Source organism: Platichthys flesus, chromosome 14 (genome assembly GCF_949316205.1).
Source record: "Platichthys flesus chromosome 14, fPlaFle2.1, whole genome shotgun sequence".
In the NCBI taxonomy this organism is placed as follows: domain Eukaryota; kingdom Metazoa; phylum Chordata; class Actinopteri; order Pleuronectiformes; family Pleuronectidae; genus Platichthys; species Platichthys flesus.
Window position 1 is genome coordinate 10,171,754 of NC_084958.1, and position 16,902 is coordinate 10,188,655.

The window sequence follows — 16,902 nt, forward strand, 5'->3', positions numbered from 1 at the left end:
TAGATACCTAATGTTCCCCTGCACATACCACTGCTGGCAGTCTTAGCCCACCTTCCTCCATCTCCAGGGTAAGAGAGTCTCTCCCGGAGTGAAAAAAGTAAACCCTCTATCATCCTGTCTCAAACCTCTTGTTGTATATGTGTGTATGTCTAGGGAAGTGGTACAAGTCCCATCTCCCAGAAGCAAAGTACCCTAATGAAACCACATTACAATTCATAAGATCCAGATTTTTTTGGGACCTGCAGCAAATTGCACACACTCATGAATATCAGTCCCCTTAATATGCCTGATTTCAGATGCATGAATTATTCCCCGAGAAATCCACAAAGTCCTATCTTGCCTTAGAAAACCTGTATGCGGGATACTAAGCTAAATAAAAAAAGAAGCTGTACATCCTTCATCACAATCTCGTACCCCTCATCCACGCCTCTGTCTTCCCTCTATCAAGTCTGCTATTGTCAGAATCAGGCCAGCAGACATGGAGTCCATTTCTTTTAGGAAGAAGGTGGGCTGTGTGCGCCAGGAGAATGCCTGCCTGTCCATGGATGAGCAGCTCATCAGTGACTTTGATGCCCTGCAGTATGAATTGACCTCCTCCAGGTCTCAGGTATGACAGTCATCCCTATGCAGCTGCTATGTGTGAGTAAAAGTGTTGCGTTCTTCTTGAACATTGTGTCTTGTGCTACAGAATAAGTACAGGGAACTTAGTGTTCTTTGTAGGGCTTAGTGACGAATATTACATTTTTCACATCAATCGATTCGATATAGATAACTACATTGATAAATGTCACATTATTATTGTGCAAAGACTGTTTTTTTGCTTCTTAGTGAAGTTTTTTAGACTCTTCCTTATGAACCGAGAGAAACAGCAAAAAAGGTTACAGGTCTGAAGAAGATCAGTTATGTGTTATACCTCCGCACTGTGCTTGCACATTTTATTTAGATATAGCAATATATTGATTTATATTGAGCTTTTGTTGTATTGCTATTGAGGACACTTATGTTACAAAAATGAAATACCAATAAAGACATTGGTCTGTAGCCTAATAATACATATTTAAATCATACATGTAACATGAAAAGAATCCACGTTGAACACATGCTTCCTTTACAGCTCCACCTCAGAGGCTCCAGGGCTGGTGCTGAAAACAGTGTGGCAGTCATGAGTGGACAGATCCGTCAGCTTGAAGCAGAGCTGGAGGCACAAATCAAAGAGTTCAAGTAACCTCACGACTTGAACATGTATATCTTCAGATGTTTGTGTTTATGTAAAAGTAATGTGACAATTGTATGTCTGTTTGCACTGGATCTCGAATAAATGTCTATATTATGCAGTGATCTATGGGGTACTCGCAGTTATGCATATTGATTTGTAGACTTTTGGCTCTGCTCCAGGTCATTTTAAAAACAATAACACTAGCCTTTAGTTGAACCTGGCATAATAATCCAACAACTTCTCCTTGTCTGTGTTCCCCAGAGCTGCAGAGCTGAGAGCGGAGTGTAGCCAGGAAGCAGCAGCACACAATGACATTGTGTTGGCAGGTCTCACTGAGGAGCTGAGGGCATTCAGAGAAGAACTGGACAACAAGACAGCGCTAGGAAAACGGTGATGCTTTTATCTACATCGTCAACCGTTCAGCTTATTGTCTTTATGATTGGAATTTGTATTTATAAGGGCCCGAGCAAGTGCCGTGCCGAATCTGGACACGCAATACATTTAATATTTTAAAACTTTAAAATAAACAGATCACCAGAGCTCTGTAGCAGCGCCGGCTGGGACTGACCAAAGTATGTGAGGTTGTTGATCATGACAGCAGCAACAAAAACTGATTCTGCAGTTAAGCCTACCAAGTCAAGCATCACCAATCTTTGAATAAACCAGTGAACAGCTCTTTGTGCAGCGGTGGTCGTGCGTCAGGGTTCTGAGGCCTGCAGCCGATACATTCCACAGCTCATTTTCTGCTGATCACTTTTTCAATTTCAGAAAGAAAGCTGCAAACAGCATCACCACGGTTCAAGCAAACAGCCCATACCAAACAGCCAGTTTTAGAATACTAGTTCATCCAGTTACATTAGACACTAGAGCTCTACCAATACAATGATTTGTGGAGTTATAGTGGCTTATAATAAAGTGTGAGATATAAAGATTACATTTCTCTGTCAGGATTTACTGTTATCCTTATTTCCCAGGAACCCTAGGTTGATTGTATCTGACATTTTTTACTCTATTATCGTTTTTGGCATCGCCCCCCCCCCATAATTGGTTTGGACAAGGCTCAGACTATTTATGATGATAGTTTCAAGAAACAACATAAGACCTATTTCTACGATCTTGCTTTTCATTAATTTTATTTTTGATTTCAATGTAAAGCAATTTGAGCTGAATTTTATGTATGAAAGGTTCTGTATAAATAAATGTATTATTATTAGGGCCCGAGTGTTGACAGTGGGAGGCCCTATTGAAATTATAGTATACAGTACAGTTTACATTCGGTAAATTCATTCGGTTACATGGGTAGCAGCATGAACACTGTGTGATACTTGACTTGGGCCTTGAGCTGAAATGTAATCATTTTCTCTTTACTTTCACATTATGAGGAGGTATTGCTGTAGATCTAACGCTATATTCTCTTACAGAGCTGAGCAACAAAGGAACCAAGCGCTTGAAAATGCAGAGAAACTCAAAGAAGCTTTCAAAGAATACAAAGCCACCATTTCCATTAAACTTAAGAGGGTACATTTGTGTATTATTAGTAACTTGCTGTTCAATTAGTAAATTATTTGTTTAAATTCAAGTTTTTTGTTGTTGCTTGTTGATGATCAAAATATATTTTGAAGTTGATGGAGAGCGAGAGCAAACTCAAAGAGAGCCTTATTGAGTGTGACAGAGAGAAAGAAGAGGTGGAGGTGAAGTGCGCTGTGCTGCAGAGAGAAAAGGCAGAACAGGGCCGAGCCACCAGGTACCACACCTTCACCGATTGTTTTGTATAGTTGTTTCTTTGTCGTTGTTAACTGAAACATTTGCATGTGTACAAAATGATTTTGATTTCATATTCAATCCTTCACGTTCCGCTTCACAGCCAGCTGAAGGAGGAGTTGAGGGAGGCTAAGTCTTTAGCTGTTGAGCGCTCAGACCTCATGACTCAGCTGGAGGAGGCCAGACGACGCGCCTCAATCCTGGATCGTCAGCTTGCAGAGCAGGCAGCGGGATGCAGGGAGCAGGCCTCTCTGCTCAGGGAGCTGCAAGAGCTGCGGGCTCTGACCCAGAGTCAAGAGCAGCACGTGGCTCAGAGCCACAGAGAGGCTCAGCAGAGCCAGGCCGAGCTGTCGAGCCTGGAGGCTGCACTAGCCCTGCTACATCTACGAGAGGTGGAGAAACATAACTACACACATTACCATTGTCATCTGGGTTCTCATGTCACCTGATTTTATTATTGGGCTTCACCCAATGAATTATTAAAACATTAGTATATTTGTTTTCCAAAACCTGTTTTTTGCTCCACTTTCACTGTCCTTAAAAAGTGGACATGTTTGTCACTGACTCCGTGCAGCAGATGATGTGTTTACTGTTGTCAAATGTCCTTTTTTCAATTTCAGAGCTCTGTGGGAGCACTTTGTGCCAAGCCCTGCATGTTGCCCCAAGTGGACTATTCAGGAACTGTACACCTGCTCAAGTTAAAGCCAGGTATTCTTGTATTAAACACCGATCAGGCACATTAAACATACTTTGTTTTAATGCTGCTGCAGATCAGTGTATCTCTTGCCTGTTTTGTGATTTAATGTGATACTTTATATTTCGATTGATCTGCTTCCCAGTGTATATGCCTGTTATCGGAGGTTCAAGGTCTCCTAAATCTTCTTTCCAAAAAGTTAAATTCTATTTTCCCTGTCTCTCCGTCCCTGCAGGTGAAGGTTACCAGCAGCTGTTCCGGGTGCTTCAGTCGTCAGAGTTTGAGCGAACTAAACAGAGCAGCCTGGTCGAGCGGCTGCAGGATCGTCTCAGCAGAGCCCAGGAGGAGATCACCTCCCTGCAGAGCTCCATGGCCCAGAGAGCCTCCCACTACCAGAGCCTCCACACAGAGCTGCTGGACAAAGTCAGCCAGGCCACTGACACAGAGAAAGAGGTAACCTTTTTTTTTCCGAAGAGAGAGGTAATCATTGGTTTCTTCCAGGTTGTTGTTCACAGCAGCCTTTTATTTTCCTGTCTCGGTTTCACCTCAGCTGAAGAGAAAATGTGCCCGTGTGGCTGCACTGGAGAAACAGCTACAGGAGAAAACTTCAGCTTACAGTCAGGCGGCACTGAAAAACACAGAACTGGAGGATCAGCTACTGGTACAACACACACACACACATGTACACACTCACCTGATGTATGTGACACTGGAAGCAGACAAATGTCTCAGGATGAAAAAGATGTACTGTACATGAAGAAGACATTAATGAAAATGAGGACGAGATTCAAAATATTTTGGTGATAAGGGACAATGCCAGAGATCTTTAGGTCCTGCCTCTTGCATCCTCTACCCAGGCTCCATTACTCACCTGAATGTTCTCGAGATTTTCCTGTTGTTCTGAACATCTCTGACTCAGACAACCTCCTGCTGCGTTTCCTCATACGTGAAAGGAAAACTTCAGAGAATATCCGGAGTTCATATCTAGAAAAATGTCTGAAAACATCAACTTTTCAATTTGTCTCCAAGTACAAATTGTATATTTAGCCACACTTCACCACTTCTTCTGACATGAGTATTTTTGTATTACGAATATATATCAGTGTAAATCAGTTGACACTGTTTTGGCATGCCTTTCCTTTTTCACCTTCCTTTATCTTAATACAGGAGAAGAGCAGCTCTGTTCAACACTACCAGACACTGATGACCAAAAAGCAAAGAGAGTATCATCAGTCTTTGGATAAGTGTAAAAGATCACAGTCTCAACAAGGCACGGAGCAACAGCACAGAATAGAAATGGTGATCTACAGTTTCTTTCTGCCACACCACCATGGTTACTCTTCAGTTCATTTCAATTCTATATAATTCTGATAGAATCAAATATGATTTTAAGTTAATGTGAAGTGGTGCGCTGACCTGCTAAAACAATACTGACCGTGACCCTGCTCTAAAAAATGTAGCAAAACATAAAGATTCATATTTTTCCTTTTATGTAACAGTCATTTCTCTCCCCTGCAGTTGCAGTTATCTGTAGAAGAGGCTCGGTCTCGCCTGTTAGAAATGGAGCAGGAGCTTTGTTTATGCCAGAGGGAAAGAGACGAGGCTCAGAAAGCTGTTCTGTCGCTGCAGACCACCGTGGAACAGCTTACACAAGTAATGACACCTTATGTACAGCGTCTGTCGGTTATCCCAGGTATAGACTGTGCTGTTTCATACATCTACAATTTGAACTTGATTTCAGGAGAAGCAGGTTGAAGTCAGAAACAATGAAGAGCTGTTGCAAAGTTTCAAAGAGCACGCAGCTCAGTCCTCCGCCGAGGTTTGTAAGAACTGATTGCTATCGACAAACAGAAATGACCTAAAATGACCTTTACGAAAACAAATATTCCACCATCCATGACTTGTGTTGTTAAATCAGGTGAGTGAGCTACAGTCGTCTCTGTCAGCGTGCAGAGAAGAACTGGCCTCATACCTGCAGAAGATGGACAACATCAAGATGAAGTACGGGAATGAGCTGCAAAAGAGCAACGACAAGGTACTGAATTACAAACTTTTCATGAGGAAATATTATTCAGTCAATGCCCACTAGTCTTGCGAGGCTAATATTCTCCCTTGTTCCTCCCTCCTCAGGTGTCGTCTCTGCAGGAGCGGCTCCACAGCACCAGCCTGGAGTGTCAGAGATCCAGCGAGCAGAACCTGCAGCTGCAGCTTTCTCTCCAGCAGCAGCAGACCATGTTGACTGAGGGCACCGCCCACATCTCGGACCTGGAGGACAGCCAGGGCCAGCTGCAGAGACAAGTAGGAGACTCGTGACTTTTATCAAATGCCAGAGCAAGTTGAAAATGCACATGTTTGGAGTACCTTGGAGCATTTAACCTCCGCCAAGGAGATTGTGTTTTCACCCCTGTCTGTTTGTTGGTCGGTTGGTTTGCTTGTGAACAAGATAACACAAAAACAAGTAAAAAGATTAAACAAAACTTGGCATTAGGATGTGTTATAGGTACGTGATGAACCCTTAACATTTTGGTGCAGCTCCACATCAGGGGACAGTGTGTTTTTCCAAATTATCTCTTTCTAATTGCGTAATAAATGGATCCAGATTAAAACAATCGGGCACATTGAGGGAAGTGATATCTATGAGTATGTGAAATTTGGTGCAGCTTGTTTGAATTTAGGGGACTGTTGGGCTAATTTGAGCTGCAGGGCGTCTCTCCAGGCCCCTTGAGGGTCTTGGCTCCAGGGATATACCTGCCCTTTTCCTGTCTTGGCTTGGAGAGCAGATTTCTATCCATGTTCATGGAGTCCGTCTCTGTTGGTCTCACAGTATGACCCGTCAAACAGCTGTGCACAACTCTCCCTTTTATAATCTACGCCAAATAGGTTGGATAATGAAATCTTGAAAAATACACTTCTATGAACCACTTTACTAGAAACTTCCTTTGCTCTTAAGATAACCTCAATTCTTCACGGCATGAGTTTTGGAAGATGATAATCTTTCTTAGAAATTCCACTTCTCAGCTGAAGATTCTTGCTGCTACAAATCTCCTTTTATATCACATGTGATCTATTTGATCAACTCATTATCATTTTCATGAAAACAGTCAACTTGCTTTACGACATGGTGCATTGTCACAGAATAAATGTTGGATGTATCCATTAGAGGATATAAAACTGTGGCCATGAAGAGATGTTCAGCAGTAATTCTCAGACAGGCTGTGGCATTCAGACGATGGTTGATCAGTATTAATGGGACCAGTGGTCACCAAGAAAACATTACAGCAGCGTTAAGTTTTGACACGAGGCAGGTTTGCTCCATAGATTCATCCAATTAATGGCAAAGTCTGATCTGACCATCACATTTATTATCAGTCCAGTGTTGGTGTACCGGAGTTTACTACAGCCTCAGATCTCTGATCCTGGCAGAACAGAAGTGGAACCCGACGTTTTCTGTTGTAGTCCTTCCACCTCAAGTGTTTGAGTAGCTGCTTTCCTGATCACCATAGTTGTAATGAGGTGGTTATCTGAGTAACCGTAGCCTCAGCTTCGACCAGTCGGCCCATTCCTCTCCCTCACATCTTCCTTCAACATGGCTTCTCCGTCCGGATCACTGCCGCTCACTGGATGGTTTGTGCTTTTCTCACCATTCATAGTAAACTAAAGGGTTTTCTGTTTGTGAAATTACCAGGAGAATATGAATCAACCATATTTGCATCACTACTGCTACACCCTGTCACTGAAAGAAATGTATTGTAAATCTGTAGTGCTGCTTAAGGGAAACAGCTTTTTGAGCTGGTGATTTTATTAATAGCTCAGAGCATTTAGCTGCTGGTGGTACTTTCTGTCCCTCACAACATACAGAGCACAATGATCCTCATACAGTGAGTAGAGCTGCATGGGGACAGTAAGATGGAGCCTCCCACTTTACATGATCTTTTTAACAGACAAGAACAATTTAAGGTCACCAGGGATTAAATGGTTTTGAGTGGATTTATTTTTTCACCTTTATTTGGTTTTATATTCATATGCAGGAAATTATATCCAGTTTCTTTTCATTAATGGAAAAAATAGTTTTATCCAAATGTGTGTGTGTGTGTGTGTGCGCAGGTGTCCAGTCTGGAGCAGCAGCTGGAGCGAGCACGGGCTTCTCTGCAGGAGGAGGTGAGGACCAGAAAGCAGGAAGCCCAGGAGAGAGAGAAGGACCTGCAGGAGATAAACCAGCAGAACACTCAGCTGTCTGAGTCCGTCACGTAAGGCCACCTGCACACACAGCTCAGTGTGAACTCTGAGCGACAAATCAGGGGTGATGAAAATTGAATATCTGTGACTGTTGCTGAAGATTTTCAGTCAGATGATTTTTTTTTTTTGTGGCTTTTAACCCAATCAGACCAAATATCAACACATTTCAAACAGTACTTCCTGAATTGCAGTGCAGCTTTTTGTTTTTGATTACTTTAAAGCTTCCACAAAGTTGTAAAAATAAGTGCAGTTTTCTACTATGTCAGGTTGCGGCTATTTCTTACTATTTGTATGAGGCTTTTGTTTTTCTGGCTGTCCTTCAGGACCTGCATTAACACTGCCAGTCAGTCATATGATTACACCACAGCAAATCTGTCCCCAGGCATGAGGCAGCCCTCCCCTCCCCATGAATATGTATAAATAAACCAGGATTTCTCTTGTTGGAGACAGAGACAGTCCTGAGAGTAATTTCAGTTTGCAGAGATGCTGGATACCTTCTTCTTCGTGAAGTTATTATCTGCTCCAGAGGAATAAGAATGCCAGTTGTGTGATTGTGCAGCTAAAAGGCTCTTTGTGTGGCTTCAGTTGGCATCTCGGATAGTTAAAGGTGTTTACTTCTTTTTAAGTTTAGCGATGGGAGCAGGGCTCACGCTGAGGTGCGAACCTGGAGTGAAATACCGGTGCGCGGCTTTACATACTGCATGTTCTCTTGCATGTCCTACACGTTGGATTTTTACAAGCTTTTTCGGTTTATGAAATTTTACTGAATATGGTTGTAATTTGTTTTTCCCTTTGTAGCCATTTAACATCTGAGAAAGTTAAGTGTCAAGGGAAGCTGGTGTCTAAAGAGTCTGAGCTGCAATGTCTGAGGAAGGATGTCACCGTCCAGACGCTTCAGATCAGCCGCATGGAGGAGAGCCTGCAACAGACCAAGAACAAACTCTCCAGCAAGAACGATCTGGGTATGACATGTTTTTTCTAGAATCTACGCATTGCAGGAGGTTTAGTGTTATCTATTTCTAATTGTCTTTGCAGAGCAGAGACAGTTGCAATCAGAACTGAAACCACCCTTTACTGAATTATCCTTAAATTCTCAAGTGTTCTTTTACATTTACAACTTATCCATTGCTTTTAAGTCTAATCATAGTCTTGCTTCCTTCTCTCCCCTGGCAGTTGTCGATCTTGAGGAGAAGCTCCATCGATGCGAGGCAGACCAGCTCAACTCTGTGCAGCGGGCCCGGATGCTGGAGGGGCAGCTGCAGGCGGTGCGGGGGGAGCTGGCCGATACGCTGGAGCAGCTACTGAAGCTCAAGGACATTCTGCAGATAACTCAGAGCATTGCAGATGAGCGGCAGGCATCAGTGGAGAAACTGACCGTCCAGCTTAGGTGAGGATATGCCCGCATGGGAAATATTTTTCTGCACACGGGGGGGCAAACAGGGACAAGGGACGACTCTGTCGCGGTGAGGACGTTCACGTGCTGCTGCACAATTGAGATCCTGAGCTGTGGCAAATCATCCGTGTTCCAAATGATACTGTTTTCTGTCTCACAAAAACACAGCAAAGACACATGCACAGTCACTGAGTCTGATGCTGTTCCTGTGTCCCAATCACAGATTCACTCTTTGGTAACTGTATATCATCTTTGTCAGATGATACAATGACATTTTTGTATTTAAACTGAGGATATCCTTTCCTGTTTTGATGTTTGATGTTAATTTCTTTTGATTATTGTGAAGTCTTGTGATCGTAACTTGTGCCATGTGTCATGTCATTTGCTGTGAATCATTTTTCATACATGCTGTGGTGTTGTGATGTAAAGTTTTCTATTTAAAACTGACACTGAAATATAAAAAATCTGTGTACATTTCTCTCACATACACTGTGAAGCACAATTTGCAGCTACGTTACAACAAGCACTCAAGACGGCGTACATGTCATGGAGAGTTTTTAATTTACGTGACATCAATTTCACTGATTAATCATGGCCACCACGTCCTGTTACAGTTTATTCTTGGTGTCACTGTCCTCCAGAGCATAATGAACACATGGTCGAGACATGTAGATGCTTCAAACAGGAAATACTCTTTAAAGAAACATGGCTCATTCAATAACAGCTGTCGTGATCTAGTTTGTAGTCACAAGCCCCCTACAAAAAGGCACTGAAACGTGTTCAAGTCCACACATGGTCATGGTCAGAATGCTACAAAATCTAAACAACTGTCCTAAATTAAGGTTGATTCAAATTCTCAAACAATAAAGTCCTCCAGAAACCGCTGAAGTCACGTTTCCTCTATTTGGCCCAGTTTCTTTGACACTCAGCAAGTGGTCCCTGTGCTTTTTCTTCAGATTGGTTTACATAAATATAAATTATATAGATATCTGGCAAACTGTTAAAATACGTGTGTGTGTGGCTTCACAGTGACACCCAGAGGGAGTTGGAAGTGAGAACGCATGAAGTCTTAGACATGGACAATGCACTGAAGGAGAGACAGGGGGAGCTCCAACAGAGAGCACAGCTGGTACAACTTTCACACAAGCAAACATATTTTATTATTCTTTTATTTGTTTTAATCCTCACTGTGTCTTTTTAAATATGCTTTTTTTTTAACCCGGCCTCGCTGTCGATGTGCTCAGCTGGGTCAGCTGGACGTGGCGATCAGAGAGCACAAGCAGGAGCTGGAGAGGAAGGTGGAGTCTCTGCAGCGGAGTCTCGAGGCCAGAGAGCGAGAGCTGAGAGAAGCACAGAGGGAGCTCACAGACAGAAACATACAGGTCAGGAGATGAATACGTGTCACTAAGACACAAGTCAGCCTGAATAGATACTTGTGACAATGTTGAGCACCACAATTTTTTTGAAGCTCAGAGAACAGGAAGAGATTTTATTATTGTATTATCTGTAATGCTATTTTATGGGCTGTTCTAAACTGTGCAGTCGAGAACAATGACAGAGAAGAAAGTACCAACAACACAGAGATCTGTCATAAATGTTTACACCCTAGTTTCAGATAGCAGCGTTATCATTACAGCTGTAAAATTTTTCCTAATTAATTCTGTTTCAGAATCGTTTTTATTTCCAAGTAACTTACAAGGAATCTACTTGTTTAGTGCACAATGATGATGACCTTATATTTAACCCTGATCAAACACTGTCTGTTAATCCGTGATGATACAGTGGGCTTAAGACCTTTTGCACACTTTATGGTTGCATTTATTTGGTCTTCATATCTTAATAGCACTGATGTATTCATCTGTTGTCATAACCTTTTTCAAACCAACACAGAGAGGTACAAAGATTTTGTTCCGAAATGGTTTTAGAATTAATAAATTGTGTGTGTGTGTGGTTAGGATTCCCAGGCACTCGAGCAGCAGCTGCGTGTGTGTAAACAGGAACTTCAGACTGTGCTACAAGATCTTGAAGAAACTCGACTTTACTGTGACTCTTTGACCAGACAACTGGACGCCAGCAAGCTGCAGAACGAGGAGAGGGTAAAGGGAAAGTTCATGAAATGTTATCCCTCATATTGACGGTTTATTATAACAGAAGTGATACTCGATGATACATGTTTTTTTCCACTTGATTGTTACCTACTAACCTAATGTCTACGTTTAGTCTCAGAGGTGACGCCTGTCGCAAAAAAAGAACATTTGATCTTGAAATGTTGTCTGTTATGAAATATTATGATTTATCTGAAGATACTACTACATTTTATTGTGTTTTTTTGCTAGTAAGGGGAAATTAGAGAATGTATGACATGTTAAAATGCATGCACAACTCTCTTTTCACTGAATATGTCTGTATTTTGCGCAGGAGGTCCGGCTGTGTGGGGTGGAGGAGGAGCTGGCTCTGAAGGAGGCCCACTGGCTTCAGGAGGAGGCCAGGCTGCAGAGCACAGTTGCCTCTTTAGAGCAGGAGCAGGAGTTGGAGAGGGTGCAGCACAGCAAGGAGGTACATACCGATTCTATAACTTGCCCACCGACTGTCTGTTACAGTAGACATAAAACATGTTTGGTTCATTTTTGTACATCAGTGTTAGTGGCCACATCCGCAGTTATCAATACTCAATCTGGGACACTGCACTAATAACAGCACAGGTCGCGTTTTCTATTCGACCCGAGCCTGGCTGAGAAGTGACCCTGTGAAGCGGGTGTTTACATTTTTCTGTTGTCACAAGTTTATTACCTGGTAAAAAGATTTTCCCCCACTGTGACAGCCTTACTACAGAGCTTGTCCTCCAAGTTATATACTGAATGAATCTGTTATTAAATCTCAATGGTCAAGTTGTAGTCTGGAAGAGACTGACACTTAGAGCTGCTCTGTGCGACTTGTCCCTTGGTTAAACCTTCGATCAGATCTGAGACCTCAGCGATAAGGTTGTGTTAGCAGAACCAGAATCAGCTTTATTGGCGTAGTACGCACACACATACAAGGAAGTTGACTCTACAGTACAGAAATGGACAAATAAACAGAAAAGCAACCACAGCAAAGCAGAACAAGGTTAAGCAAACATTTAACTTCAATGTACAAGTATGAATATACTGTAAATGTATATTCAAAAATATGTATAGAGGAACATAAAACACAACAACAAGAACAATGACAGTTCATCAGAGCGTTTACACCATCACACTGACAATATGACAATGACAATGAATCTGCCTCTTAGCTCAACACTTTTCTTCCGTCTTTTTCTCTCATATCTGTTTTTGTCTGATTCGATTTCCTCTTTTTTTCCTTTCAACACCCTTCAGCACTGTGTGAGTTCCTTATTTCGTCCATCCTTAGTTTCTCTTGTTCTGACGTCATTTCTTAGTTTCTCCTCATATCGTTGATGGTGATTTTCTTACTTCAATTTCCTGCCGCAACTTGCTCTCCCGGCTCCATCAGGGAATTACTCAACTAGTGTTGTTCTAACCTTGTTTTGACGAAGCCTGCCTGTAAAAAAAAAAATCTCCCCTCCCTCCCTCCTCAGCTGGAGTCCCTGCAGCAGACTCGAGGTCAGCTCCTCAAAGTGTCAGAGCAGATGTCCTCCACCTTGCGCTCCTCCCAAGAGCAACTCACCGCTAAGCTTCACCAGAGCCAGACCCAGCTCGACCAAACCAAAGCTCTGCTGGACCAGGCCAAGGCGGAGTCGCAACGAACCCAGAACCAAGCCAGTCGTCTTCAAACACAGTTGGACCAGAGCCAGAGCCAGCTCCTTCAGAACAAAGCGCAGATGGAGCAAAGCAGGATTCTGTACGAGCAGAGCAGATCCCAGAACAGCGACCTCCGTGCTCAGCTGGAGATGGTCAGCACGCAGTTAAATCAGACCAGAGTCCAGGCTGCGCAGCTCCAGGCTCGGCTGCAGGCCTGTGAGGAGTCCATGGAGACCTCCAATGAGTCCATGCTCATCAAGGTACAGCTTTTAGAAGTTAATACAAATAATTAAATTGTATTTTAGTATGTTATCAAACGCCGTTTTAGGACATGAACAACGCAGCAGGATCACTCTGCAGGATCACATCGTTATCACTCTGCTGCAGAGATCACAGGATTTTATTTTCATCCCATCAACAGTGGGGTCTGCTCTTGTCATCAAAAGCTATCTTGACGTCTCCGTCCATGTCCTCTGCATGTATGGCATTGCTTTTTCAACATAGATATTTGTATTTGTTTTGTTTGTTGTTGTTTTTTGGATCTGCAGTGTTTTCGAAACACTTGCAGAATCCTGCTGAGGATTTCCGGCTGTTTTCTCTCGTGGGCTCATTCGGACATTATCCAGAGTTTAAACCAAGAGCCCCTTTGCAGGAGAAACTCCGGAGGAAGTCCAGAGTCTCTCACTCAGACATTTACATTCTTACAGACCACCCCTCCAGAGTATGTCAGGAAAATATCCGGAGTTCAAAGCGTGACTGAAAGCAGCTAACGTTTCTTTTCTCGTCTCCCTGCAGGAATCTGAGGTGACCCGTCTCCAAGCCAGGATCTCCAGTTTGGAGCGAGCTGCCGACAGACGGAACCTTTACAATCACACACTGTCTGTACCAGCTCTGCACAGATTCCCACACTCGCAGGAACGCTCCTCCTCGGCTCACTCGCCCCCCGAGAAGACCACCCTTACTCTTACACACTCTCAGTCAACTTCTCTCCGCCCCCCAACGCACACCCAAAGTTGCTCATCACCCCCCGCTCACACATACCTTCAGCCCACCTCAGCATGTCACCTGTCTGAAACTCATGATTGGCTACAGAGCAGTAGCATCGACTCTTCCCTGGATCTCCCCTTGAGCCTGAAGGCAACACTGAGGGAGGCGTTGAGCAAGCAGCCGTGGGAGGCCTCCTCCTCCTCTTCCTCTGTCTCCCCCTTCCCGAGCGAAGAGAGCCACAGCTGGCAGGGCCTCAGCACCGTGGATGCCACAGTGTCCTCCAACCTCTCCTTCAACCCCCTCACATACATGGTGGACAAACCAGACGATGGAAGCACCGAAGTGGAGGCTGCCTCTCTACAGGAGGGAGACAGTGAGCGGTCGGATGAGTCAAGGAGGGAGTCGGTGTGCACGCTGGTTGGTGAGGCGGATGAGGAGGTGGATATGAGTTCACTGACTGGGATGCTGAGGTTTGTGAATCAGACGTTGGCTAAGCAGGAAGACCCTTCGTTATGGAGCTCCTCAGGTATATAACAGACCTGACAGAGACACACACACACACACACACACACACACACACACACACACACACACACACACACACACACAGGTAAAAACACCACTCCTTTCTCATAAGAGTCTGTTAATCAATCAATCAATCGATCAAGCTCTGGATTTCTATGACCTTTTTCAAACATCTGCTTTTGAAAGTCTGTGTCTCACCCAAAAACTATTTGTAAGAGATCCAGTGCCTTAAAGAAGCATATACAGTTTGTTATTACCCCTTTGAAATATTTTCCTATAACGTTAAATATTCATAGCTGCATAATAAAAACTGATTTGTGTTCACAAAAACATCAGTATATTTAGACCCACTGACTTCAAATCAGTATCGAGTTAAAATTCCCAAAGCTTTTAGTTGAAACTACAAAAACTATTCTGGACTCAATCACTCGTCATGGAGGCATGATGCTGTGTTGCCATGGAGATGTCAGGACCGAGGAATTGTGTTTACATTGTTTTTATCCCTGTGTGTGTCTATAAATGTTCCTACATTCCTTTACATTCCTCAAAACTAAATCATTTCCTGTGATGTCATATAAATGTAGAAGTTGCATTTTGCATTTCTTCCCACTATTTATATATTTTGTTCACACTTTTAAATAAGCTAAATGAATAAAGTGTTTTTTTATAAGTACTTCTCCTTCTCTTGATTGTTTAATGTTTTTTTCCGTCCACCACTGACTTGTATTTATTCTCCAGAGAAACATGAAGCCTTGTTTTCAATAACATTCGTTTGGATTTTCTCATCCTGATGGTGGCTGTGGGGTCGTGTTACCAGAGCAACCGGCAGCTTCCTGTCCAGGAGAGGAATTTTTGAATCAGGAAGAGGAGGAGGGTGGGGAGGAGGGGTGGTCAGGCTTCAGCTGGTTCAATTGGATTTGGTGCTCTGCTCTAATATGATTACATAACAAAGACATGTTTGGTCTGTTGGGAAGTTTAGTTTTCCTCCCTTCAGCTCTTTTTAGTCAGTACATTACAGTTTTTCACAATTGTTAACACATGTTTTTCAAAACAATAACGGCTTTCTCAAAACTGCACACAGAAAACTGAAAACCTCACACACAAAATGCTAAACCTGACACTCCCTTTGCAAGATGACTCTTTGCCATCAAATCTCTTACCTGTTCACAAAATGGAACTCGTGTTTTCATTTGGTGCACACAGCCATATTTTCAAATGACACACACATACCATTCATAACACACAACTAAGCATTTGCTTGCACACTACCAAGCATTTACAGCACACTGTAGTGCAAAACTGAAAACACAATCATCAAAATGGAACACACCATATGAATGACAGTGACTCTTGAGAATGAGCCATTTCTCCTTTTGTAAAATGTCTCAATGTAGGCCTACTTTTTTCATAGTCAAACATAAAACAGCACACAAATATGCAGCATAAAAAGGTTTATTTCGGTACACACAGAGAACAGTACTGTAAACCCCCCCCCCCCCCTTCACAAAAATTACAGTTTTTCACAGTTAACACACGTTTTTCAAAACAATAAAGGCTTTCTCAAAACTGCACACAGAAAACTGAATACCTCACACACAATATGCTGACAGGCCTCGACACTCACGTCGCCACAAGCCTCCTCCATGGCCTGGAGCAGTGGGACCCGGTCCTGTGGGTTCCGTTCATATTCCTTCCACCTCCAAGCGGAAAATAATTCAGGAATTCATAGGATTCAGGGAAGGAGAATAAGGCGGAAGTTATAGAACGGAGAAATGTGAGTGGTCCTGGAACCACTAACGCACTTGAGCAGCCCGGTGGAAGCTCACATTGTCCCAGATGACAACGTGATCGAGCCGCTGTGGGTCATCTATCTGGCCAGGTGGTACCAGCAGGTCATGCAGGCCATCCAGGATGACAAGTAGACGGGCAGCGTTATAGGCCACAAGGTGGGCATGACGGTGCAAGACCCCATGGTGATTCATTGCAGCACACAGTGTGATGTTCCCACCACACTGGCCGGGACCTTTCAGCCCCGTCGTCTCCTCTTCACCAGGTTGAATCCCACCTCATCAATAAAGATGTACTGGTACAACACATCAGCTGTGTCATGCTCCTGGATCCGCTGACACAGACAGCATGAGAATGCAAGTTACAGTATGGACACAGAGAGGTCAACACAGTGGGCTACAGTGAGACACTGTAGAAAAGAAACAATATTGGATTACAGGTACAATACATGCATGTGTCAGCGCTGAATGTTGGTACTTACAAGCACAAACTCTCACCCTAACTACTTGATGCGGTCTGTGCTCCGTTCAAATGGGACCCCTGAACACTTGTTTCATCC

The 16,902-nt window shown here is 43.3% G+C and overlaps 1 protein-coding gene across 1 annotated transcript; it reads left to right on the forward strand.

The window, feature by feature from the left end:
* The first annotated feature begins 455 nt into the window (after nucleotides 1-455).
* ccdc18 (coiled-coil domain containing 18) lies at nucleotides 456-15,225 on the forward strand. Its single transcript, XM_062405099.1, has 23 exons — nucleotides 456-607; nucleotides 1,115-1,221; nucleotides 1,478-1,606; nucleotides 2,638-2,734; nucleotides 2,839-2,960; nucleotides 3,081-3,369; nucleotides 3,598-3,685; nucleotides 3,907-4,124; nucleotides 4,222-4,332; nucleotides 4,839-4,970; nucleotides 5,190-5,324; nucleotides 5,413-5,490; nucleotides 5,590-5,706; nucleotides 5,802-5,969; nucleotides 7,776-7,918; nucleotides 8,706-8,869; nucleotides 9,081-9,294; nucleotides 10,330-10,429; nucleotides 10,545-10,682; nucleotides 11,256-11,396; nucleotides 11,719-11,856; nucleotides 12,881-13,303; nucleotides 13,839-15,225. The coding sequence occupies exons 1-23, from the start codon at nucleotides 479-481 to the stop codon at nucleotides 14,562-14,564; spliced, it is 4,107 nt and encodes a 1,368-aa protein (XP_062261083.1). The 5' UTR covers nucleotides 456-478; the 3' UTR covers nucleotides 14,565-15,225.
* The last annotated feature ends 1,677 nt before the right edge of the window (nucleotides 15,226-16,902 follow it).

Coding starts and splice junctions, on each gene's coding strand:
- ccdc18 (XM_062405099.1), top strand. CDS start 479: ATGGAGTCCATTTCTTTTAGGAAGAAGGTGGGCTGTGTGCGCCAGGAG. Junction 5,491..5,589: donor CAGCTCAGTCCTCCGCCGAG/GTTTGTAAGAAC, acceptor TTGTTAAATCAG/GTGAGTGAGCTACAGTCGTC. Junction 8,870..9,080: donor CTCCAGCAAGAACGATCTGG/GTATGACATGTT, acceptor CTCCCCTGGCAG/TTGTCGATCTTGAGGAGAAG.